Source organism: Pleurodeles waltl, chromosome 2_2 (assembly GCF_031143425.1).
Source record: "Pleurodeles waltl isolate 20211129_DDA chromosome 2_2, aPleWal1.hap1.20221129, whole genome shotgun sequence".
Lineage (NCBI taxonomy): Eukaryota > Metazoa > Chordata > Amphibia > Caudata > Salamandridae > Pleurodeles > Pleurodeles waltl.
This window is the reverse complement of record NC_090439.1, coordinates 876,373,525-876,386,852: the sequence shown is the minus strand read 5'-3', so window position 1 is coordinate 876,386,852 and position 13,328 is coordinate 876,373,525. Positions and strand designations below refer to the sequence as shown.

Below are 13,328 nucleotides of genomic sequence, written 5' to 3'. Positions count from 1 at the left end.
GAAATGCGGTGGGGTAGGAGCAACGGATATTCATATGTTTTGGGATTGCCCTGTTATTCGGTTGTTTTGGGAGGAAGTCTTTGGGGCAATATCATCTATGTTAGGTTGGAAAATTCCTGTATCACTCCCGTTGATTATATTTGGGCAGCTACAGGAAGAGGGTATATGGAGTAGGATGAATAATGTTAATCGTAAATTTTTGTTTTATGTAATTGTGTTGGGCAGGAATGAAATTTGCAAAAATTGGATGAAGGAGCACCCCCCGAGTTATATGGATTGACTTAATGCAGTTCTCCGCACTTCGAACATGGACTTGAATACGCGGGGTACTAAGAGAAATGCGGAACTTTGGTTCCCTTTATTAACCTGATAGGTGCGGGCGTCGGCCACTGGCCGACGCCCACACACCCTCCCTGGTGCGGGTCACGACCAGTGGCCGACACCAGGAAGGGTATCAATAAATCCTCGGGTGCGTCAGCACAGCTGCGATCGGGGGCCAGGAAACACTTTCAGGAAGGCCTCGTAAGAAAGGGGGAGAGTCTCCCCTTTCTTACGAGGCCTTCTCAAAGTGTTTCCTGGCCCCCGATCGCAGCACAGCTGCGATCGGGGGCCAGGAAACACCACTAGACGCCAGGGATTTCACTTTGGGGGGGCGGCCCCCTCGGAAAACGGGCCGCCCCCCCCCCCCCCCGGGGGCATAATTAATAAAAATAAAAAAAGGTAGGTGCCCCCTGGGGGGGGGGGGGCGCGATCGCGCCCCCCCCCCCCCCCCCAGGGGATTGTTTTTTTTTTTTTTTTTTTAAATAATGAAAAAAAAAAAAAAAATGACAGGGGGTCGCCCGTCGGCAGGGTGACCCCCTGTGGGGACAATTTTTTTTTTTGATGTTGTAGGGTTTCCCTGGGGGCCATTTTGGCCCCCAAGGAAACTATACAACAACTAAAAAAAATAGATCTATATAGATCTATATTTATATATCTATGTAGATAGATATATCTATGTACATGGATATATCTATAGATATATCTATGTACATAGATATATATATATATATAGAGGTAGATCTATATATACCAAAGAGATTTATAAAGTGTGCTACTCACCTGTGAGGGTCTCAAGGCGCTTGGGGGGGGGGGGGTGAGGGAAAGGGGCTGGGAGGTTCACTGTTCGAAAAGCCAGGTTTTGAGGCCCTTCCTGAAAAGAAGTAGGTTTTGGGTCTTGCGAAGGTGGGTTGTGAGGGCGTTCCAGGTTTTGGGTGCAAGGTAGGAGAAGGATCTGCCCCCGGTGGTGGTGTGTTTGATGCGGGGGACAGAGGCGAGAGCGAGGTCAGCTGAGCGGACGTTTCGTGTGGGGGTGTGGAAGGTGACTCTCGTTGAGGTAGGCAGGGCCTGTGTTGTGGAGTGATTTGTGTGCGAGGATGAGGATCTTGAAGGTGATCCTTTTGTCAATGGGGAGCCAGTGGAGGGATTTGAGGTGTGGAGAGATGTGTTCGTGTCGGCGGAGGTCGAGGATGAGTCGTGCTGCTGAGTTCTAGATGCGTGTAGTTTGCGCTTGAGTTTTAGAGTGGTGCCGGCGTAGAGGGCGTTTCCGTAATCAAGCCTGCTGCTGATGTGTGCGTGAGTGACAGTTTTTCTGGTCTCTGTGGGGATCCATTTGAATGTTTTTCAGTATACGGAGTGTGTTGAAGCATGAGGAGGTGAGAGCGTTGATTTGTTGGGTCATCGAGAGGGAGGAGTCTAGGATGATGCTGAGGTTGCGTGCGTGGTTGGCGGGGGTGGGTGCAGGGCCTAGCGTGGTGGGCCACCATGAGGGGTCCCAGGTGTTTTTGTGTGGGCCAAAGAGGATTATTTCGGTTTTGCTTGAGTTGAGTTTCAGGTGATTGGCTGTCATATATATATCACTTTTGTCAATATGTGTGTGGTTTCCCTGGGGGGAAAAGGGTCCGACTTGTCTAGTGGCAGTTTTAGTGCCATAAAGAAGCGCAGAAGGTTTATATGCCTACTGCAAAGAGCAAATCTGTATTTTATGTAAATAGCTGAGTACATTAGTAAAGTCTATGGAGAGATGAAGGGCACTTTTGCTGGGTGGTAATGAGGGAATCCGAGGAGGAGGGAGTGGGAGCACCAATAATGATTGTTGGACTGGGCGCAGGAGGTGCTAAAGACTGTGACGAATGGTATGTGACAAGGTGTTTTTTGAGTGTCTTGAAAGTACGTGCTGATTGAGGGAAGAAGCGCAGGTAAGGTGGCCTCTACTGTTGCACGTATCTCACACACCATCGATTTTGTGACTGTCTACGTAGGCTAGTGTTTTAGAGCAACAGTTTAGCCAATAGCAGAGATGGCATCTTGATGGATGACTGCTGCCTACACTCGGGTTATAGAGGACCGCTCTGACATAGGATCAGAGACTGAGACATCAGATACTGAGACAGCATCTGAGGGATAGGACAATGGCGCAGACTCTGGGAGTGATTTTTCAGTCAGAGGAGTCCCATTCGATAACTCCTCTTCCAGTACATTATGAGGGAGGTGATGAGGACAGTCCTGCTGTCCCTTCGCAAGCTGTTTGTGCAACTGGGTAATAGTGGGTTAGGTCAACCCAGAGAGCAGGTGAATGTGGCGGCAAGCAGAGAGAGAGTGCTCTCTTGGGAGCTCCCCAATTTAGTTCAGCCCCAAATTCCACCACCCAAATCATATTGTGGAGACATCAAAATTATCCATGGCAAAACAAACTGGTTTTGTAAGGCAGGCACCTGTGTTTTTGGTCCTGGATTCGGCGGCCATATAGAGAAACACACTAAACCCAAACATTTCTGGAAACTAGACATTCGGGGGAGTCCACAGAGGTGTGACTTGTGTGGCTTCCCCAAAGTTTTCTTACCCAGAATACCCTGCAAAGCTGAAATGTTGAAAAAAAACTAAATGTTTCTCGCATTTCTGTCACACAAACTACAGGAATATGCTGGGATCCACAATATTCCTACCACCCAGTGACTCCTCACCTGTCCTGATAAAAACACTACCCCACTTGAGTGCCTACACCTAGTGTCTGTGTCAGGAATGGATCACCCCAGGGTCAACAGCTGCCTCACGTAAGGACCAACATTGACCGTTGTGTGATCTATTCCTGTCGCAGGCACCAGGCCTAACCACACAAGTGAGGTATCATTTTTATCGGGAGGCTTGGGGGAACGCTGGGTGGAAGGAAATTTGTGGCTCCTCTCAGATTCCAGAACTTTCTGTCACCGAAATGTGAGGAAAACTTGTTTTTTTAGCCACTTTTTGAGGTTTGCAAAGGATTCTGGGTAACAGAACCTGGTCCGAGCCCCGCAAGTCACCCCTCCTTGGATTCCCCTAGGTCTCTAGTTTTCAGAAATGCACAGGTTTGGTAGGTTTCCCTAGGTGCCGGCTGAGCTAGAGGCCAAAATCTACAGGTAGGCACTTTGCAAAAAACAGCTCTGTTTTCTGTGATGTGTCCACGTTGTGTTTTGGGGCATTTCCTGTTGCGGGCGCTAGGCCTACCCACACAAGTGAGGTATCATTTTTATCGGGAGACTTGGGGGGACGCTGGGTGGAAGGAAATTTGAGGCTCCTCTCCGATTCCAGAACTTTCTGTCACCGAAATGTGAGGAAAACTTGTTTTTTTAGCCACTTTTTGAGGTTTGCAAAGAATTCTGGGTAACAGAACCTGGTCCGAGCCCCGCGAGTCACCCCATCTTGGATTCCCCTAGGTCTCTAGTTTTCAGAAATGTACAGGTTTGGTAGGTTTCCCTAGGTGCCGGCTGAGCTAGAGGCCAAAATCTACAGGTAGGCACTTTGCAAAAAACAGCTCTGTTTTCTGTGATGTGTCCACGTTGTGTTTTGGGGCATTTCCTGTCGCGTGCGCTAGGCCTACCCACACAAGTGAGGTATCATTTTTATCGGGAGACTTGGGGGGACGCTGCGTGGAAGGAAATTTGAGGCTCCTCTCCGATTCCAGAACTTTCTGTCACCGAAATGTGAGGAAAACTTGTTTTTTTTAGCCACTTTTTGAGGTTTGCAAAGGATTCTGGGTAACAGAACCTGGTCAGAGCCCCGCGAGTAACCCCATCTTGGATTCCCCTAGGTCTCTAGTTTTCAAAAATGTACAGGTTTGGTAGGTTTCCCTAGGTGCCGGCTGAGCTAGAGGCCAAAATCTACAGGTAGGCACTTTGCAAAAAACAGCTCTGTTTTCTGTGATGTGTCCACGTTGTGTTTTGGGGCATTTCCTGTCGCGGGCGCTAGGCCTACCCACACAAGTGAGGTATCATTTTTATCGGGAGACTTGGGGGGACGCTGGGTGGAAGGAAATTTGAGGCTCCTCTCCGATTCCAGAACTTTCTGTCACCGAAATGTGAGGAAAACTTGTTTTTTTAGCCACTTTTTGAGGTTTGCAAAGGATTCTGGGTAACAGAACCTGGTCAGAGCCCCGCGAGTCACCCCATCTTGGATTCCCCTAGGTCTCTAGTTTTCAAAAATGTACAGGTTTGGTAGGTTTCCCTAGGTGCCGGCTGAGCTAGAGGCCAAAATCTACAGGTAGGCACTTTGCAAAAAACAGCTCTGTTTTCTGTGATGTGTCCACGTTGTGTTTTGGGGCATTTCCTGTCGCGGGCGCTAGGCCTACCCACACAAGTGAGGTATCATTTTTATCGGGAGACTTGGGGGGACGCTGGGTGGAAGGAAATTTGAGGCTCCTCTCAGATTCCAGAACTTTCTGTCACCGAAATGTGAGGAAAACTTGTTTTTTTAGCCACTTTTTGAGGTTTGCAAAGGATTCTGGGTAACAGAACCTGGTCAGAGCCCCGCGAGTCACCCCATCTTGGATTCCCCTAGGTCTCTAGTTTTCAAAAATGTACAGGTTTGGTAGGTTTCCCTAGGTGCCGGCTGAGCTAGAGGCCAAAATCTACAGGTAGGCACTTTGCAAAAAACAGCTCTGTTTTCTGTGATGTGTCCACGTTGTGTTTTGGGGCATTTCCTGTCGCGGGCGCTAGGCCTACCCACACAAGTGAGGTATCATTTTTATCGGGAGACTTGGGGGGACGCTGGGTGGAAGGAAATTTGAGGCTCCTCTCAGATTCCAGAACTTTCTGTCACCGAAATGTGAGGAAAACTTGTTTTTTTAGCCACTTTTTGAGGTTTGCAAAGGATTCTGGGTAACAGAACCTGGTCAGAGCCCCGCGAGTCACCCCATCTTGGATTCCCCTAGGTCTCTAGTTTTCAAAAATGTACAGGTTTGGTAGGTTTCCCTATGTACCGGCTGAGCTAGAGGCCATAATCCACAGGTAGGCACTTTGCAAAAAAACAGCTCTGTATTTTGTGAAAAAATGGGATGTGTCCACGTTGTGTTTTGGGGCATTTCCTGTCGCGGGCGCTAGGCCTACCCACACAAGTGAGGTATCATTTTTTTCGGGAGACTTGGGGGAACATAGAATAGCAAAACAAGTGTTATTGCCCCTTATCTTTCTCTACATTTTTTCCTTCCAAATATAAGAGAGTGTGTAAAAAATACGTCTATTTGAGAAATGCCCTGCAATTCACATGCTAGTATGGGCACCTCGGAATTCAAAGATGTGCAAATAACCACTGCTCCTCAAAACCTTATCTTGATCCCATTTTGGAAATGCAAAGGTTTTCTTGATACCTCTTTTTCACTCCTCATATTTCAGCAAATGAATTGCTGTATACCCAGTATAGAATGAAAACCAACTGCAGGGTGCACCTCATTTATTGGCTCTGGGTACCTAGGGTTCTTGATGAACCTATAAGCCCTTTATATCCCCGCAACCAGAAGAGTCCAGCAGACAAAACGGTATATTGCTTTCAGAAATCTGACATCGCAGGAAAAAGTTACAGAGTAAAACATAAAGAAAAATGGCTGTTGTTTTCAGCTCAATTTCAATATTTTTTTATTTCAGCTGTTATTTTCTGTAGGAAAACCTTGTAGGATCTACACAAATGACCCCTTGCTGAATTCAGAATTTTGTCTAGTTTTCAGAAATGTTTAGCTTTCCGGGATCCAGCATTGGTTTCACACCCATTCCTGTCACTAACTGGAAGGAGGTTGAAAGCACCAAAAATAGTAAAAATGGGGTATGTCCCAGTAAAATGCCAAATTTGTGTTGGAAAATGTGGTTTTCTGATTCAAGTCTGCCTGTTCCTGAAAGGTGGGGAGATAGTGATTTCAGCACCAGAAACCCTTTGTTGATGGCATTTTCAGGGAAAAAACCACAAGCCTTCTTCGGCGGCCCTTTTTTCCAATTTTTTTGGAAAAAACAAAATTTTCACTGTATTTTGGCTATTTTCTTGGTCTCCTCCAGGGTAAACCACAAACTCTGGGTACCATTAGAATCCCTAGGATGTTGGAAAAAAAGGACGCAAATTTGGCGTGGTTAGCTTATGTGGACAAAAAGTTATGAAGCCCTAAGCGCGAACTACCCCAAATAGCCAAAAAAGGGCTCAGCACTGGGGGGGAAAAGGCCCAGCAGCTAAGGGGTTAAAATGTGGAGGAGTGGTTTGACATTTTTTTTCTTTTTGAGAACTGGCTGTCTTGAGACTATTTGAAATTGGTTCGTTGTTTTTCGTCCAATGATTATTCACCGCTTGCCACTCCTGCTTGTTTGCTTAGGCGAACCAGGAGATCTAATGGTGCACCCCCTGGTTAGGGTCCCTCTCTTATTTAGAGGGTGAGAAGGTTGTACGAATCAAGAGGTGGCTCAGAATGCGGGGCTGAATGAGAAAAAAAAAAAAAAAAAAAAGACCTCCTCTGAACGTCCAGGATTGGTCGCTTTAACAGTAGATGTTACTTTAGTCAAACCTTGAATGACAGGGTGTGGCCAGCAACCGAACAAGATACCTGCTTGCTAAAGTGGCTCCGATCTCTGAAAAAATTAAATAGCTCTTCATCTGTGCCTAAATCCGTCTGACACCTGTTTCTGTGCCAGATTTGCATGCGAGAGCATGTAGAGAGAAACATGGATCAAGGATACCGAGGCGCAACTGGAGGAGACGGCCAACGCGTTGCCTTCACTGCAAAGCTGGTGAGGTAGACCCGTGGCTAGAAGGAGAGTGGTCGAGAGAGAGGATTCCTGCATAGCTGCTGGAGACTGCTAAGGCGGGGCCTGCACTGCTCGCCTGATGGCGAGGTGGGCCTGCTGGCGGAAGCGGAGCGCCTAGAGGCACAAACCGGCCCCAGGCAAGTGGTGGCAAGTGCTGAGAGTGAACAGGAGGTGGGCTCCCCAAGCAGTACCTATGGTGGTCCAACAATACTGACAGGCATATCGAACACACAGAATGGATGTCTCCAAATGTTGAAAATGTATTTTGTGATTAGGAGAGTGAAGAGTTGTATTTTAGGTGTTTTGTCTTAAATAAAAAAGATTGCAAAAAAACTTTGATAATCAGTACCTCTCTTGCATTATACTGACAGATATTCTGAAGGAACTGTTAGCTGACTTGCTTAGGTCTCTGCAAAACAACTAAGTAAATAAACAAGTCAGCTCTGAGTTCAGGGTTTTACAGGAACCAGATGAGTACCTTTTTTTAAAAATCTGAGTTATATTTTGCAAGTGATGTGTCAAGCGGGGGGAGATCTCCAGGACAGGTTTCCTAGAATAACAGAACCCTCATTCTGTACCTCTAAATGCAGATTTTAATATCTTGGACCCAGATAGATGTCACTTGGTTGTTTCTGTTTGTTTAAAATGTTTAAATGAGTCAGTAGACTTCAAGATGCTGGGTAGGGCAATTTCTCTGATTTATTTTACAGTCATATTTGGGCCTCTTCATATCATCCAGTAGGGAGTGACTGATCGAGCTAATATTGATGCCTTTACAACTTTTGTGCTTCAGAATAGACAGAAGTTATCAACACTATAATAGCTGTCTTTAATCTTTTCTTAACTTAAAGTATCAGTACTTTTGTGATTTACAGAATTTGACTCATAAAATCTATTCTGTACATAAGACACACACTGTGCCGAATACATTATGTAATAAAATGTACATACAAGCCAGATCCTTAGGCACAAGGTCAGGACATGCTGATTTTATTTGTGCAAATGTCACTTACTATTTCAACCAATCCACAAAATGTGCTGATAATTTCTTAGTAGTGAAAATGGATTATACCTCGAGTGTAGTCACCAACATTTGGAATGTCATTCCAACTTCCATGCACTTCTTAATGTATGCGTAGACGACCCAGGCTTAAATAGTGCCAAAGTGTGCTAAAGGTTTTGAAATACTAAAATGTTTAAGCAGAATATATTTGGAAAGGTATATCCTCAAGTGAAAAAAAATACTGTCCAGGTGCCAAAAAAATGTGTATTGTCACATTGACCCTTTGTTTGCAGATTTACGTCAATGTTGGTGATCCATCATTGGCGGGTTGGAGTGCACAGCAGGAAATTCATAGGTTTCTGTTGGAAATGTCTCTGGCTTTTGTGAAACTGGAAAAAGGAAAAACTTTCCACTATGTGCAAAGTGAGCAATTATGCATCTGGGTCTTAATCAATGCAAAGTGTCTTACGATGAATCTTAGATACTAGTGATTAGAAACAAGATAGTTCAGAATAATCATTATCACTGATCCCACTGTCTTTAAATAAATCTACTTGGGTGCAACCAAAAATAAGTTTACATTTCTCCCTTTTTTATTTGTTGTTTCAGAGAACTGACAGCTCTCAGACATTACTCTCCACTAAAATTAATAAGCTGGATTCCCCTGCTAAGTCCAGGATAATTTCAGCAAATCTGTTGAGACTGAAAAGCACTTCAATAAGAACCACTGTGAGCAACCCAAGCACATCTATAATCCGAACAGCATGGTAAGCATGGCAGCTTTAGCATGGTCAAGTCTAGGGTATGTTGTCCTCTTTCCTTTAATGCTTTGTATCCTCTTTAATTTGATGTTTTGTATTATTTTTCCTTTAGTTATGTTTGTTCTCTGTCTTTGGTTCTCAAATAGCGGAGTAAGGCACAAAAATTAACTTGTCTCGATGCCCTAGCTGGGGATTAACAAAAACACAGATGTAAAACCTTGCAAAGAGCTGTGGTAACATAAATAAGAAATTATGCATGAAAACACTTGACAAGGGATGTGTAAGATTTTGTTACTATTCATTTGCACGTTTTATGGTTCTCGCCAGCAGTCTTCTTTTTAAGCGTGCTCTCCTTTTCCCAGTGCATACATGTGTGAAAGGCCACTAAATCTGAGCTACTGATAATTAGTGTTAATACTGTTTTGCCACCAGCTCCTTAAGAAAAGCCCAGAGTCGAAGCAAGACTTTCTTCTCTGTATTTTGCAAGAGGGTAAAAAAACATTTGCCAGAGGGTAAAAATACACACATATATATAAAATGGGGAAATAAATGATAGTGCTGCAGGTGCATAGATAAAATGCTTTTGATGGCAATAATTCACGTTTGCCTCTACTCATATGGGACACTATGTTGATTTCCCCCAGCTGGGGATCTTGTCGCTAGTGGAATGAGGTTGAAGTGAATGAGTGTCTCATGGCTTCCTTATTCTCGCTACACACACTCCGTTAGAAAGGTGTGTACTAAACATTGTTGGCCACTAGAAAGTTCCTAGTGGGTATAGGGTTTAAGTGTCAAGACTAAGAATTTCCTGCACGTCTGCCTGTGATTGTTTGGTGAATTGAACTTCAAACTCTCTTCTCTTCTTAGACCTAAGTGCCTTATATAGCATTGCTCCAGAACACATTTCCAATAGTTTGTCCATAGCACCCAGATAGGCACCAAAGGTCAGTCTTTCAACGTCTTCTCACACTGCTCCTATGTACATGCAAACTGTGTAAGGAAGACTGTGGCAAAGAAAACCCTTATTCTAGAATCTTGGTTGGGGACTGCAACTGTGTCCAGTGAACTGATTACCTGGGTTCCACCTAAATATTAATTAGTTGTTTATGGACCTTCTGTCTGCAGGGCTGCAGACAAAATGCTCGTAATTAACACTGTTAGGGAATACAATGAAAGAAGAGTTTGGGCTGACATGCACAGTAAAAGGAAAAGAGAAAGAAAAGTAATTAAAATGGGAGAAAACAGCGAGAAGGACAAACAAACACAGTGAGCATGAGAGAGAAAGATAAAGAAAAAGTAAGGATGAGGGAAAAGAAATGTGAATAAAGGGGAAGGGTGGCAGGAAGGAAACGTGAAAGGAGAGAAGGAAAAAAGGGCAAGAGGTACGATGGAAGGGTAAAAGAATTAATGGGTGGAAGGGTGAAAGGGTGAATGGAAGAGTAAGGATCAAATGCTGAAAGGATTCAAAGGGGTAGAAATGAACAGATGAATGAATATATGGAAAGGTGAAAGTTTAGATGGAGAGAAGTATGAAAGGGTGAAAGTAACACTTAAGGAGGTTTGGGTTTGTTCACTTCATGCACTCAATGTTATTGGAGTAATGTTTCAAGTGGGACTATTTTAATTTTTTTACTACTTTCTCTGAGGAAGATATTTACATTCACAAGGCTCCCAACTCTGAAACTCACTTCTACTATCTCTTTGCCTCAAATGAGACCTTAGATAATTCTGGGAACTTGTGCAGTCAGACTTATTCCAAAAAGCATTTTTCTGAACAGTTGTACTGTTATTGTTTGCTGTTTCTTCTTTCTCCCCCAGTGCTCTGAAGATGTATTTGTCTGTACTAGTGCTTTAAAAAAAAAAAAAATTAAGAATAATCATCTAAACCTCAATATTAGTATGACTGATGTTCTTCTACAATTTCATTAAACCCTTTTATGGTCCCATAGTAGTGGTTTCCACTGGGACTCAGACTTCCTCCAGGGTAAATTGTGCTTTCATTGGTTCCTGGAATTGATACTTTTGATAGACTATTCTGGTTATTTCCTGAGATTAACTCCACAAATCGGTGTCATGACCTGCTCTCTGAAACAATTACCCTTGGAAAACCAAAGTAGCTCATTGGTAGTCTAAACTTCAAGATGGATAGTGTTTTACCATATGTTAAGCATAGGCTGATTATGTTGAGCACTTTCTATAACTATTTTTCTGAGATGAGAGAATTGCACCAACCTCTGCTTTCTCACCCAAGCTTAATTCAAGAATAGCCTGGGCTCCAGGCTGTCCGGGGGCAGACAAACAAGCCAAACATTGGCCACCTGACTACTGTTGATGTGACATGGTGAAGAATATAATTTTTGTGGAGTGTTTTCCAGTGCTGATGGAGGTGCATGTATGCTAAGGTGACCATGGAAAACACAAAGTTGGTTATTTGCTCTAGAAATATTGTAGGTGTCCAGTGAAGCAGCAGCTATTTCAATTCTATCTCTCATGCCGTAAATATTAAAATTGCTGGTCCTGGAGGCCATTTATATTCATATTGCATTCAGGATCCTATCATTCATGTTCCTAGGTACCACTGCAGCACTGTTCAAGTCTGGCCATTCAGTTATTACATTTACTGCAGATTCCTGTAGAAGTGACGCAGTGACTAGTGTGCTTTTTCTTGTTGAGTTTCTTATTGTTGGTGAACTTAAAGTATGGTGAAAACATTGAAATACTTTCCAGAGCACCTTTAAAAGATTGGTGTTTACAAGCAAACCACTGTCAGCTAGGGTGGAAGTTGGAATAAACAGGAAATTATGTGACTGATGGATCTAAATTTACAGTAAATGGCTACTAGTAACCTAGCAGTAACACAGCTGTTGCCTCTTACACATGGAGGGACTGCATGCATTTCTGGGCTGGCTCAGTGGTGGAGTGAAGTTTAGATCCTGGATCACAGCAGGACTAATCACCCTCACAGTTGTTGCAGCAATCTAAGGGATGCCTATTCTAAACTGTTTGAAGGCTGAGGAAAATTTGCAATACAGCCACATCCTCTTCAACCCCGTAACTCCCAGAATCTAAAGAGTGATACTCCTGATCTGCTGCATTCAGTTTATCTGACCTACAATATTCTCAGCTTTTAAGTTAGCCCAGTTCCCTTCAGTCTTTTTGCCTAGTCTTTTTGGCATTGTGGTTCATTAGGTCACCATTAACTATAACAACTCCAGGAACAGCTTGAATATTGCCTATTTTGTCACTGTGAAATGTGCGGCGGAGGCTGAGCAGTGTCCATATGCAGACCTGACTGCACAGTTTGCCATATATCCCTGGGTCTGGAATTGGGCAGAGGCAGATCTTCAAGTTGGACATCACATTTTGGCAAGGGTTGCAACATGCTTTGAACCTGGGAGTCCTGCCCCTACCCCAGCGACAGGCCACCAATCTTTTCGCCAGCAGAAAAGATAGAACTATATATTTCTTTTGTAGCGTGGGGAGACCACCCACCCTACTCAAAACAACCACCTTAGGATCCATGGGGATCACACAACTCAACACTTTTCCAGTGCCATTGCAATTTCTCTCCATTAAGCCTGCATGAATGGATAGATCCATGCCAAATGTAAAAAATCAGCATCAGGTCTCCGCTTCTGGCACAATTGGAGTGCTCCTGGAGGCCACACCTGTGCAGCTTGTCTGGATTGCAGTACGTGCTATGCAAACATTTGAAATGGATAGTTTAAAGTCTGTCAGTCAGGGATAACATACCTGTCTGCCCACAACAGAAGTGCCACACTTCCCCTGTTATCAGTTCCCCCAATGTGGTTTTCTATCCCATCCTTGCAGAGTCACTCTGGGGTTCTCTGCTTGCATTGAGCGGTACAGTCAGCAATCAGTTACTTTGTAGAGGACTTTCCCAAGGAATGATCCAAAGTCTGAAAAACCACAGGTTCCAATGGGTCATCAGGAATCTCAGATTTACATGCACTGCAGAGAAGATAATAGAAAAATAAATTATGAGGGGAACAGGGGTATCCCTCTCACCCCTGTGATAAAGTAATGACCTTGTTGCTGTTGAATAAGCTGTCCCATGATGTTAGGCCCACAGAGTGTAACTAGGATATTGACTTAAGTTTGGGTGTAACCAGGAATCTCCGGTGAGGGGTGGAAACCTGGGAGAGTAACTGATCTCCCGGGCCAACCTACTTAAGCAACATGTGGCAAACTTGGATGGTACATATTGCTGTACTGATTATGGTGGAGGGGGGCACGTTGTCAAGTTCAATAAGAGTGTGTGGTAAATATGGAGTACGGGCGTCTAAACCTGTAGTGTGGAAAGTAAGTAGCAAAGGTAGTGTAGATCAAAATTTGGGGCCTCAAGCCCACCAAGTTGAAAGGGGAGTATCATAGTCTCCCAATTGATTCTGTGTGCCGTCTGAGGTAGCATGGGCTGCCAGTCATCTTGAAATGAAAGACTAGTTTAAAAATAAGCTCCCTCCAGTGGGA

At 44.1% G+C, this 13,328-nt stretch overlaps 1 protein-coding gene across 2 annotated transcripts in view; it reads left to right on the top strand.

Annotated features, from left to right (window-relative positions):
• RGS22 (regulator of G protein signaling 22) overlaps window positions 1-13,328 on the top strand; it is a 742,354-nt gene that overhangs the window by 236,079 nt on the left and 492,947 nt on the right. For both annotated transcript variants that reach the window (XM_069220550.1, XM_069220549.1), the window contains exon 11: window positions 8,686-8,843. In XM_069220550.1, the coding sequence (XP_069076651.1) occupies window positions 8,686-8,843 (158 nt within the window). The remainder of the gene's footprint in view (window positions 1-8,685; window positions 8,844-13,328) is intronic.